This window comes from Cebidichthys violaceus, unplaced genomic scaffold (genome assembly GCF_023349555.1).
Source record: "Cebidichthys violaceus isolate CVI_PGR_0920_01 unplaced genomic scaffold, fCebVio1.0.p SCAF_4, whole genome shotgun sequence".
NCBI classification, from domain to species: domain Eukaryota; kingdom Metazoa; phylum Chordata; class Actinopteri; order Perciformes; family Stichaeidae; genus Cebidichthys; species Cebidichthys violaceus.
The window spans coordinates 17541715-17554329 of NW_027176594.1; the positions used below are offsets into that span (position 1 = coordinate 17541715).

The window sequence follows — 12615 nt, forward strand, 5'->3', positions numbered from 1 at the left end:
TGAGGCTGTCGATCTCCTTGCTGCATTGACCTTATGTGTCTGCATGCTTTCTATGCTTAATTCCCTCATTGGGCATCTTCCCGCAGCAGAGACTGTGAGGTCAAATCTCAGTGACACACCGCGACATGTGTGCCACATTAGGTCCTCGATGACAAGCTGTCCGGTGTTGGCCTGGTTCACCGTGCCATGGTAAAAACGTTTCCTCTTAGCAAACCAGTAGAGTGTTAATCAACTGGACTCTCCTCATTAGAGATGTGTTCAATGTGTTTGGAGGTGAGTAGAGAGATCCAGAGCTGGTAAGTATTTTTGTTTCCCAGCGAGGTTGTTTTGCTTTCAGTTAACAAAGGAGTCGTCCCTTCTCACACATATTGACGTATTTCACAGTGTAAAATCGTGTGTGAAAAACAGTCTTCAGAGGGCGTAGCTGTATTCATTTGCAGCTGAAGGTCGGCGTGATTCCTGCAGAAAGCGGGATTTGAACAGGCAAGCTTAAGATTTCAGCCAGAGGTTTCCCTCGCCACAGAGTCTTTGACTCTCGAGCTAATTAAAAAGCATTGAGGCAAGATAAAGGTAGTGGGCTTTTCCCAGCTGCGTCTTCTGTCTTTCCTACCAAAGAACCAAGGAAAGCCGAGGATTAAGGCTCAGCACTTCCCACCTTCTTGAGGCACCGTGTCTCGCTTTCACGCCAAGGCATGTGCGCCATTCTAATACTGTGCTGTCACTCTGGGTTATACAGTAGTCTCATTGTTATTCTGTTTCATGTGTATATGATCTTTAGGAGCTCGTAGACATTCATAGATGGGGTTAGGCACAGATGACATGATGGTGTAAGCAGGGGAGAGATGAGATGAAATTCAAGTATTATTTTCTCCATTTTCAATACATTATCTTTACCTTGTTTGGCAGTATTTTAGCTTGTTTAATTGTGATCACCTATTTGATTTGCAGTGTGATCACACTATTACAATAAGCTCTACGTGCTTTGATTTCCACCTGTAATTGAGCCACCAGGGTTCTTTGTGTCTCTGCCTGGACGTCAGTGACGTTTAGTCTGGCCTCCAGTTCTGGACGATGAAATATTTAGTTGCACAGATAATACCTTGAAAAAGCAGTCTCTCATTCTTTTTTGAAAAAGCAAAAAGAATACGTACTTTATTTATATTTACTGAGACAGTACATAATCATTCATACAATAATGTGCATATAATGGAGTTGATTTACCTTGATCAGCAGCCTGCAGCGCCTTCACTCTTGAATCTCCGTCTCCGAGCTTATCTTCTGGCCTTCGACTCTATTTGTTAAAAATGAGGGAATAAATACTGAATGACTTCAACCATGCAGTCTGAGATGAGCTGAGACGAGGAGGAGATTTACTTTGCTGGCCATTAATAATTGACTTGTTTGTTGTGGTACCTTTACTTTCCTCCTGCAGTTGTTCCACTCGTTTGCTTTGGCCCTCCAAACCACTGGCACTCAGCCTGGCCTCCAGTTCTGCTCAGGGAGGAGGAGAGAATGATGGTTAGAGTGAACAAATGAAACGATTGATTGAAAGCATTTTGAATTTTTAACTACTGTACATATGCAGGTTGCAGCATTGTGGAAGAAAGAGCAGGGAGTCAATTTTATTGGCTGTATTTCAAAAACTGAAATAACAACTTGCTTATTTCATTGAGAGCTCCTATTGGGATTATAAGCATTTCAAAAAAGGACCTCAGCTTATATTTCATGTTGAGGATAAAGCTACCTTACCTGTGTACTGCCGCATGACTTGCTGCACCTGCTTCCTTCCTAACGTGGTACAAAACAAGTAATGCACCTGTGAAGCCTTTCTTCAGTTTATCCAACTGTGTCCATAGCTCCTCCATCATGCTGTCAGCGACTGTCTGCACGTCTATACAGCACACAAAAGTACACACATTTTGTGAAGATGAAATAGTAAGTAACAATACCATATTTGCTTTTTGGTCTGATGCTGCATACAGCGCCGCTACCTCACATACCCGGTTCTTTCTGAAGTTGCACCAGTTGCTCTTTGGTGTGTCGCAGCTCATTTCTCCGTTCGTCCAGCACAGCCATCATCTCGCTGAGCTGAAGCTGAAGCTGTCTGCTTCAGCGGACTCATCCCGAGTGTATGTGATGGCAGTGAACCTCTGTCCCAACACATTTGCCTCAGAGAGGCAGCAGCCAAGCAGTACAAGTAAAGCACCCCTCATCCTTGAGGACTGTGGAGCTGTAACACCTGGTGGTGGTGTAGCTCTACAGGGGGGGGGGGGGGGGGGGGGGGTGAAAGGTTATGCAAGGCTTCTATGTTGTTTACATGTAGTTGACCATCTGAAGTTCATGAAACATGTCAAAGATAGAGGTGTTGTGATAAGAGACCGCGGGGAAATAATGACCTGACGGCCCTGTAAATGTATTATCTGTTGTTTTTAAAAAATATCTGAAGTATCTCCTTTTTGTACATTCCAAACTAGTTATGTTGAGAGCGTGGAATTTGTTTTCCCATTTTACGCGGTAAACATCGTTACATGATAGACATGCAGATATAGTATAAGGTTGTATAGACTTATTTTAAGTGAGTTATTTAATAAATCAGTTTCAGTATTAATATGTTTTTTTATGTTGGGGATATTTGTTTCTGGCTTTATGTTGAACTGTAAATACTTGAGGAAAAATAATGGAGGAAAAAGTGATGCATTGAAGAAGTGATCCCATCACACACAGCCTGTGACATTAAATGTGTGCTCTATACATTATTTCTGCTTCTATAGCTGTTACTGTCACAGTATAGTGACATTCAAAGACACATTAGTGCGCGCACGTTTGTGCACACGCTTGCCTTTGCGTACAAGGGTAAACACGTGGATGTCCAGCATGTCCAGCCGGCTCCCATCAACCCTCAGGACAGCAGCGTGACAGTGGAGTGCAGCGCTGGAGGGGTGATTGGCCGCCTGTGTGTGTGTGTGTGTGTGTGTGTGTGTGTGTGTGTGTGTGTGTGTGTGTGTGTGTGTGTGTGTGTGTGTGTGCGTGTGCGTTTGTGGTTGAGAGAGACAGAGGTCAAGTGTTAAGCAGCAAAGGTTATAAAGCGACACAGGACAGATCTGCTCTCACACACCTCTGTGCATTTGTGTGTATGCTTCATGTGTATGTGTGTGTGCATGTGAGTTTTGGTTTATTCGTGTTGTCCATATGTGGGTATATGTGTGTGTGTGTGTTACTAAGCCGGAGGAGTGTCCCATGGCAGCATGTGTTCAGCAGAGGTCAGACGTTACTCAGCACTGTACCCTACAACAGAACTGCCGTTACACACCTGAAGTTGTTTGTGTGTGCGGGTCACCATATTGTCTTTTGTGTGTGTGTGTGTGTGTGTGTGTGTGTGTGTGTGTGTGTGCGCGTGTGCGCAAACGCAATAGTGCGGTCTCTATATACGTACTGTATGTGAATCTGAATTGCACATTTGCACATGGCTGCACCAACTGCTGTTACATGGAGGCTTCAGAGAAATGCTTGGATGTGTAAGTGGACGTGAAGTGTAACTACAGTGAGTGTGTGTGTGTGTGTGTGTGTGTGTGTGTGTGTGTGTGTGTCTCCTGCATTGTGTGAATAGGGTGGAAGCGGGTGAAATCATTAACCCCAGCCAAAGTCAGAGAACCCCACGGGAAATCCTTTTGTTCCCAGACAAAATGTCACAGTCGAGAGAGGCTTAATTCCTAGGATATGCAGTGGAGATTCATGTGCTCTTTTCTTCACTTCCTGTGTGTTTAACGCTTGTTTGTTTCCCTCTGTGTCGTGGCATTTGGATGTCATACTACTCGTTTATTAGTAATGACATTAAAGAGGTTAGGGATCTTTGATATTGGAACTTTTCGCAGTGGTAGCTTTACTTTATGAGCAAGATTTGGATATGACAAATGCATCTCCTGAATATATCAATAATCATTCTTACAAGAGTCCTTGACCATTAAAAAATGAAACAAAACCATTTCAGTCAAGAAGTCAAAATCACCAGCTCAGACAAGAGAGAGAATGCTGTCAGTATTCAGAATATTTGGACATAAGGACCAGAACAAAACAGAATGTGTGTCGAGATAGCTCTTCCAAATATGCAAACACTTGTCTGTAAGAGTTACATTCACATTGCCTTCGCTGTTGTTTACTCCCGTCTTGAGCCTGTTTTTGTGTGAATAAAAGTGAGAACTCTGTTTTTTTAGCTTCAGCAGCAGCAACATCATCCTATGAGAACTGCTTTTGTAGCTCAGTGTTGATATTCAGTGACTCTTTTTGTTATCTTCTACCTGCCTACGCACCAAATGCTCGCTTCTTGTCGGACATTTCTAGCTTCTTATCTTCTTTGCTCAACCGTGGCAAAAGTGTTGTTGCAGGGGATTAAAAAATGTAAGTGATTCCGGGGTGATCCATCCTTTGTGCCTTGATACACCCTGACTTAATGTGTATTCTTTGCCTGGGTCAAACTGTATGAAGAGCTATGATCTGTGAGTTTTTGATTCCCGTATTATTTAGCTTTTTGTTATTGCCAAGTCGTATCCTGAAAATCTAAAAGATTTGTTCACAATAAAAAAAAAAAACATGCTGAGAAGAGGCCTATTGAGTATATTTCTGCAGCTTTTTAAATTGGCCCGTCATGAATTTATTAAAGACATTACAGTTTTTACTCTTTGTATTTAACTTTAAGTGGGAGAGCTGTTCATGTTCACATACAGTATGTGATTTGAATGTCAAGATGAAGTTTATAATCTGTGGGAGATTTGATGTGTGTTGGAATCTATAAATCAGAAGGAGCGAATGCATTGTGAACAGTGTACGGTGCCACATCTTTGCCATCTAATGATATCTTTGCCATCTAATGATATCTTTGCTATCTAATGATATCTTTGCCATCAAATGATATCTTTGCTATCTAATGATATCTTTGCCATCTAATGATATCTTTGCCATCTAATGATATGCACGTTCAGTTCTGACGGAGGTAACAGAATATAGCATAAGTGAAGAAACTTGTCGTGGATGAATAATGTACGGACAAATTTATAAGATATGTGACAAGCTGCATATTTAATCTACAGATCCAAAGGGATTGGGCGTATGTTGTGATTTAGACCAGTGGGTTGGAAAATGTCTGCATTTTGGAGTCAGCTAGCCGGATACTGTAGTGTGCCAATATGAACGTGGTAACCCACTTTGCCTCTTCTTTCCGTAAAATAGGATTAGAAATGGATCACAGTCAGCATAAGTGAACCTGGATGTCACATTGAGATGCAAATACCTATGTTTGTGTCCTGAGCTGAAAGGAGAAAATATTGGGTTCCACTTCTGTACATTTTAAATATGCATTGCATCATCTAACTGACAGGCAGCACATTTGTTCTAGTCTCTCACTTGTAAACAGATTAGTAGATACTGTACTGCAATGTTGTCTGATGAATTTAAAACGTAAGTTGTTTGAGTTCGGCTGAACTTCTGATCCTTTGCTCTGCCCTCCTCCACAGATCATTGCATATCAGCCCTATGGACGCTCTGTAGACTGGTGGGCATATGGAGTTCTGCTCTACGAAATGCTGGCAGGACAGGTGAGTGGTGCACACAAGTACACATTGTACTACTTATGCAATTGCCTGCTGCAGATTATGCCGACAGCTTCACACAGCCACGAGTTTGATCACAGACTGCTCACACCCACATTATTCCCACATTCGACTTCCCTAGCAGCAAGGCTCTACGCAGGCCTAAATGTACTCAGGTGGTGCTTCCTAAAGACCTTCCCACCAGCACTAATACAAAACATTGACATATATACACACAACCCCCCCAATCTCCCCTTCCAATCACAGGGCACAAATCCTATTTGGTGTTACCTTTCGCCGTCTTTTAGCTTACAGGTCTGGCTGAACAGACGTAAGATTCGCTCATACTGGCTGGGCTGTGTGACTGTGATTGTGATTGTGATTGTAATTCCCAGACCTCTGTAGCCCGCCCTCACCTATGCTTGACATAGGGGCTCCAGGCCTCCAGCATGCGGCTCTGCAACCAGAGTAGCTGCCACTCTTTTTATTGATTTTAGTGCACAAATTGAATGCAGTAAATTTGTCATGTTTCTGCATTGAACAAATCCCTTTGATTTGTTGTTAAATACTTTTTTTCAGTTTATTTGTTTAATCGGGTGTGTAAGATGGGTGTGTTTTTCATTGCCAAATGAACTTAGCAAGCATCAGCAGTTAAACAATCAAGTTCTTACCTATTCGGATGTTCCTTTCCTCCGTCCCTTCCTGCCTTGTGTGAAATCAGGTAAAGAGGGCATGACGCAGACAGGCTATCTCTACACGAAGGGGCCAGTGGAGTGGAAATGACGAATAATTCATTTTATGGACTGTCAAAACACCCACATTATGGTTACTGATGATAACCACCCTGTGAGCAGGGGGAAAAGCTGGGTCATCCACTTCATTTGCCCTGCAAGGTCTTCCTGTGAAACTTGTCCTCACAAACTCTACACTCTTTCTTGTTTTCTCTTCTTCATGTCTACGTGGTTTAGTGTTCTCTCTCTGGCTTTCTTTTTTCTCCTGTATTCTTCATCTTTGGCACCCATTTAGTCAAACGTGTGTCCTGTGTTTCTGCCCTCTTCATCTTTATTCATTAGAGAAAACAGTTTTTCACTTAATTTGCTCAATTTACCTGTCATGTAGAGAGGGTACAAATGACAAAAACAAAACAATGCACCACTGCTGGATCCCCGTGTTCTACACATTACATTTAGCAGTAAAAATAAATCGTCGAGAGAACAGCAACAATTTATCCATCCACTGTGGGATGATGGGTGAAAACGCCAACAACACTCTTAGTGTTATCTCCTTTCACCCCCAGCCTCCATTTGACGGCGAGGATGAAGATGAGTTGTTCCAGTCCATCATGGAGCACAACGTGTCCTACCCCAAGTCCCTGTCCAAAGAAGCTGTCTCCATCTGCAAAGGGGTGAGTGGATGTTCAGTGAATAATCAGTGAATTCATGCTTTGCCTTTATCAACCAGTTTTTGTGTTCAAGCAATATCCATAAACAAGGTGATAGGTGAGATTCATGAACAGTTAACATCGTACCTGCTGTCAGTGGGGACGTTTATTTCAAATTAGTTTTACATATTTCACAAAATGCATTTAAACTGATATCCAACCTCCCCGTTCAGTCTATTGTCCTGTTTAGCTGGGACTCTTTCCGCCTGAAGCTTTTCCCACCTGGGTTAAAAATCCTTTAAATCAGCATTTTACGCTCTGTGTCTTTCACGATCTTCACTGAAGCCAAAAATAATTCTTTGTGTAAGAGGGCTACATGCCCTTCCTGCTAGTTCAAAACTGACAGACTGCATAACGCACTGCTGGAAGGCTTTTCTTAGCCTTCTGGAGGCAGACTTTCTAACATATGGGAAGTCTAGCTCTATTTCCTGTAAGAATGACGTGTAGGCTTTTTCAAATATTGCCTGGAAACTCATCTACAAGTTCCCTCCCCATTTCCCACTCAGTTCTCGTGTCTGGGACGTTTACATTATTAAAGCAGTGAAGGGGAACCTATCAGGTCATCCAACATACTTCTATAAAGGAGCTCAATGAGCTTGGTGTTTTAAAAGTGTTATTGCAAATATTTTGTAGCCATTTTAATAACGTGTGTTGTTCTACAACACTACATTCCAGCAGCACAGTAAAAATGTTTGACTGTCGAAATTTACACTCTGTACAAGAATCATCTCCAAAGGTGCCCTGGGCCGTGAAAAATTGATTCACATCAAAGAGTCATTTGTTACAGCAATTGACCACTAGAACGCATCACAATAAATGGTATTAAACCTTCAGTATATTATACAGTAGTTATAATAAGTTCAGATCAGTTTCTGGACTAAAGATCCCACTGTTTTATTCAAACATAGGGTTCTACCAGAATTGATTTAATTGCTAAGAGTGATATTTCACACTTTTGGATGGCGAATGTTTTACACCGATCAATCTTCCTGAACTCGTCTCTCCATATCTGTTGTCTGTTTTACTCCCAGTTTGTGCACTCATCTCAAAATGATGTAGACCTCACAGAATATGCCCTCCCAAAACCCATCGACTGTCAGTCTGACGATGATTTAGCCTCTGCGGGTAACGGACAATATTTCGGGGGTTCCGGTGTAGCCAGCGGATATCCGATCCAAGATTTTTTTTTCTGTGCACTGCTCTTTGTTTACAGTTGGATTAACCCTAACCCTAACTCGAGACGCGAGACTGGAGTTGTGGTTGAGAGAGTAGTCAGTTTACACTCAGTTGACAGTTTAAAACCATTACAAAATAAAAAGCTAAATCATCGTCAGACGATAGCCAATGGGTTCCCAGATTGCATTTCATCTGATGCGTTCCGCCTCTGTGCGTTCCACACAGACTGTTAACCTGCTTTCATTCAAAGCCTGCTCAAACGTAATTGCGCAATAATACTCGGACTACAAACAGAAACCAGAACACTTCCGGTACCATTGGCCCATTGCTTATCAGACTGTTCATAGAGATTACAGTATACATAATTGTCTGATCTTAATGGCCAAATTTAAAACACAGTGTATAGTTTTGCATTTATTATTGCCAGCACTGGCCTTGTTTGTGACATTTTTCCTCACATCAAAGTGATCTCCTGTATTAATGAAAGGCTGTTTCTGCTAGCATGGGACCAGTACAGTGGTTCAGTGCAAGTCAAGCCGGCAAATAGTAATTTTATGGCAACAGCTTAATGTTTCTGAAGCAAATGAAAGAGGAAGGAACATAGGAAAAGCTTAAAAAAGGAAAAAAAAAACTTCCTGTGTTTCGATTTTTTTTAGGATTCATTGAAACCCCATTTCAAAGCCTCAGAATAAAAAGGAAAAACTGCACTTTAACTTCTGCTTGTGTGACCTCATTGGCACTTTGTATGTACTCCTGAGAAGGCAGGAAGAAACACTAGTATGTCAACACATGGTTATTCTATAGGGGGTATATATAAAATATGAATGAACTTTAACAGCTGTCACAATCACACAATATGACGTTCCCCTGAGACCCATTTGATCAATAAAACAAGGAGAATGACTTTTGACACATTCTTCATGTGGTTCATGTTAGTAGCAGCAGAGACTCTGGTTCACTTCCTGGTAGCAGTGCTTGAAGTCCTTGAAGAGACAGTAAGACTGTCGGTAACAGAAGCAACGAAATGAAGATAACAAAGCACGTGTAAATAAACCTCGCTTTCCTTTAAATGCCCAGAAACACTCACAAGGTTTACACAACGTCACACATTAGTGTATGTGTGTGCATGCCAGGAATTTAATAGTGAAAGTGGCAGTTTTTATTTCTGTCCAGAGGCAGTGCAAATTCAATGAGCAGTGCAATAACATGCTTTGTCTCCTTCCTCAACTCCACTTGTTTCTCTTTGTCACCCTCGTTCCTTCTCCCATCCTTTTCTTCCTCCTTCATTTTCTTAGCTGTGTGTGTGTGTGTGTGTGTGTGTGTGTGTGTGTGTGTGTGAGAGAGTGTGTGTGTGCGTGTGCACTGGTCTTGGCCCAAGTCCCTGTCTCAACCCTTGTTTGGCATGACTGCAGCACTTCCTCTTAATGGATACATAGGGCTTGCCAGCAGCCTGACACACTAAAGAGGGAGAAAGGGAGAGATGGGAGGGAAGAAGAAAAAACCCCAAGAGGAATAAGAAAGACGGGAGATAAAGAGAGGAAGGAAGAATAACTTAGACAGAAGACTGATGCCAATACAGCCATATAATTCTAGACGAGCATGACAAGAGTAATGAAAAGGACACCATCTGTTGTATGCAAACATAAGTATGCTGGTGGAGTTCTTTTGTGCAAATGTCCATACATATAGCTCTATTTTTAGCCAGCCTGTATATACTGTACAGTTCACTGCATTTGAAATCGCAGATGTAGAATGTACACATTCACACTTAGATGAATGTACACATTCATCTAAGTAATGGGTTGCTACCTAAAGGTCGCTCATTCGAATGCTGTTGCAGTTCATTATAGTTACTGGAGGAGAATTAGAGTGAGACGGGACGCACATAAAAATCGGGTTTTGAGTGTAAATTGTGACGTAGAGGTAAATATCAGTGAAGATTTCACCCTTGATTTGAAACATTTCACCCTTGACTAATTTAATTGAATGCGTTTCTGGAGCTCTGTGGCAAAAGCATCTAACAAGTAAGAAAGTTTCCTGTTGTATTGTCAACAAAGAATTAGTTTTGCACCACTGTGGTTTGTCTTTGATCAGATGTGTTGCCCCAGTAGATTAACTAATTGGGTTCTAAAGGACGATGGCGTGTGCGTTTAGAAAGCCTTGATGTACTGAATCACTCAGTTTTACCTGACCAGACTCCCAGCTGACTTAGAGACCCCATCTGCTTTCTCTTTTACTTCACTCTCATTCTCTCGATGTTCTCAGCAGAAACAGCAGGGTAACTTCCAAGTTCTGTACACACTTTGTGAACACATGAAGCTAAGCCTTTCGCTGACAGTTTAGGTGATGAGTGCCAACAGTTTGCTCTTCTGCAGACAGAATGATCAAATGCTCTGCATGAAATGTCAACACCACGTTTAACTTTTTTTCAGGAGACCATTATCCATCACACTTATGCAAAGTGTTTCAAGTTTAAAAACAAGCGTTTGACGGACATGGCGGCGGGCCAGCGGTCCGTCAGTATTCAAGGACATGTCGGTGTGTGAGGTTTGTCAGCCTCGTGTTTGCAGCAGGATGCTTTCTCACAGCCGTTGACAGTCGTGTGAACGGACAGAAAAGCTGCAAAATGACTTTTTCTTCCTCGTCAACAGCTGTCTGATGTACTCTGCCAGCTGGATGCACTCTGCTAGTTCAGATGTGGCCCAGCCCGCGGCCTGTAGTCCAAAGGGCTTGCTGCAGGAAAGCTGGCCTGCAAAAATCCTGCAAGTAGATATTTAACACTGAAACACTTTTTTAGCCATTTAGCCATTTTAGCTTGTCATTTAATGTTTTCGCTTCTCTTAAATTATATTTCCTTCAAAACGTTAAACAATAGAAAACCTAGCAGTGCAGTGATGTATTTTTTTCCACTTAATTTGTCTGTAACTGTACACGTTTGCACATTCTGCATACTAACAGTACTTCTTGCAAGCTGACATCTAAAGTAATTCTGGGCTGTTTACCCAAAGGTTATAATTATAGAGTGGAATTTATTTAGATTTAGATAGTGGAATAGATGGGATGAATACAAAAAAAGAACACCATATTGTATAATGTAATACAATGTATTGCCTGAATACATAGATGGCTCTTCTGTTGTATCAATACAGCAGAACTGTGCACTTTAGAGAGAGAGCATAATAGCAGAGCTATGGAATGATTGACAGCAAACATTTTATATGAGGTTATTTCCCACATTTTTTCTGTGCAGTTTACAAAGTTACTAAAGAGGAAGGAGATTTTGAGCTCCTCAGCTGCTTTTGAGAAAAGCTATGCCCAAAGTTGCTTAAAAAACAAAAACAATGCAGCCATGTTAGCGCTGCGGCTGTACAGTGTCGTCTGGTGTGCATTTATTTACCGTACGTACGAATGAGATTGGTATCAATCTTCTAAACTAGAAGGCAAGACAATTCATTCTCGTATCTCTCAAAATCTCAAACCATTATCTTAAAATGGAAAAAGATGTCATCTAAAAGCTAATATTATGTATAAATTATTGCTTGTGTGTCTGTGTATGCATGCTTGCATGTATGTGCTCATACAATTTAAAAAAAACATCCGCTACACACAATACCAGAGAGCGGAAGCCAGCCTTATTTAAACACTTAAACTAGCTTGGTCAAACAAACCCATTTCCATTTCGGAGTCCAGTGCATAAACAAGTCATTCTGTCCCTGGAGTGTCAATACTGAAACCCTCCATTCTCTCTCTGTCCATCTCCAAAGGCTTCCTTCCCTTACTTTGCAATTCAATCAGGACAAATCACTGCACTGATGCATGAGTGTTAATGCGAGAATATTTATGTAAATAGTAGAACTGGTGAATTTCCACACATACACTCAGGAAAAACAAGCAGCCAGTCAGCGATTATGTTCCATTATGAGTAAGAATTGCTTTAATGCGTTTAAAATAGGCCTGTTTGTGTCCTCCTCCAGACCAACTTGTGTTCTGTTTATGCAAGAAAATGTAAGATCTCCAACTTTAAGCTTGACAAACAAGCATTTCAATCACTTGGACACATTGTTTGGATAATTACATTTAAGTTATACCAGTAAGCTCCTACATAATTTAGTAAGTACAGATTTTGTTGTCTGTAATGTTTCCTTTTTTTCTTTAAAGTGCACACTGTATTCTCATGTTGCCTGTGGTGCAATGGGAAGTGGCAGCAGTTCTCTGAAGGCAGAACAAGCAGCGGGATCGGGACACACAATATGATTATATCACTCTTTTTCAGACCCATCTGTTAAGCTGTCACTTACTGACCTAGAACAAAGGTGGAATCACATACAAAACACATCAGTGAAAGAACACAGAAGTGGGAGAAAACAAAGTGAGGCTTTTCCTGACGCACTAACACTGACCATTTTGGAGATATAA

The 12615-nt window shown here is 41.5% G+C and overlaps 1 protein-coding gene across 1 annotated transcript in view; it reads left to right on the forward strand.

Annotated features, from left to right (window-relative positions):
• Nucleotides 1-12615, forward strand: part of prkcaa (protein kinase C, alpha, a) — a 130853-nt gene that overhangs the window by 101919 nt on the left and 16319 nt on the right. The window contains exons 14-15 of the mRNA XM_068727332.1: nt 5508-5588; nt 6880-6987. Coding sequence (XP_068583433.1) covers nt 5508-5588; nt 6880-6987 — 189 coding nt within the window. The remainder of the gene's footprint in view (nt 1-5507; nt 5589-6879; nt 6988-12615) is intronic.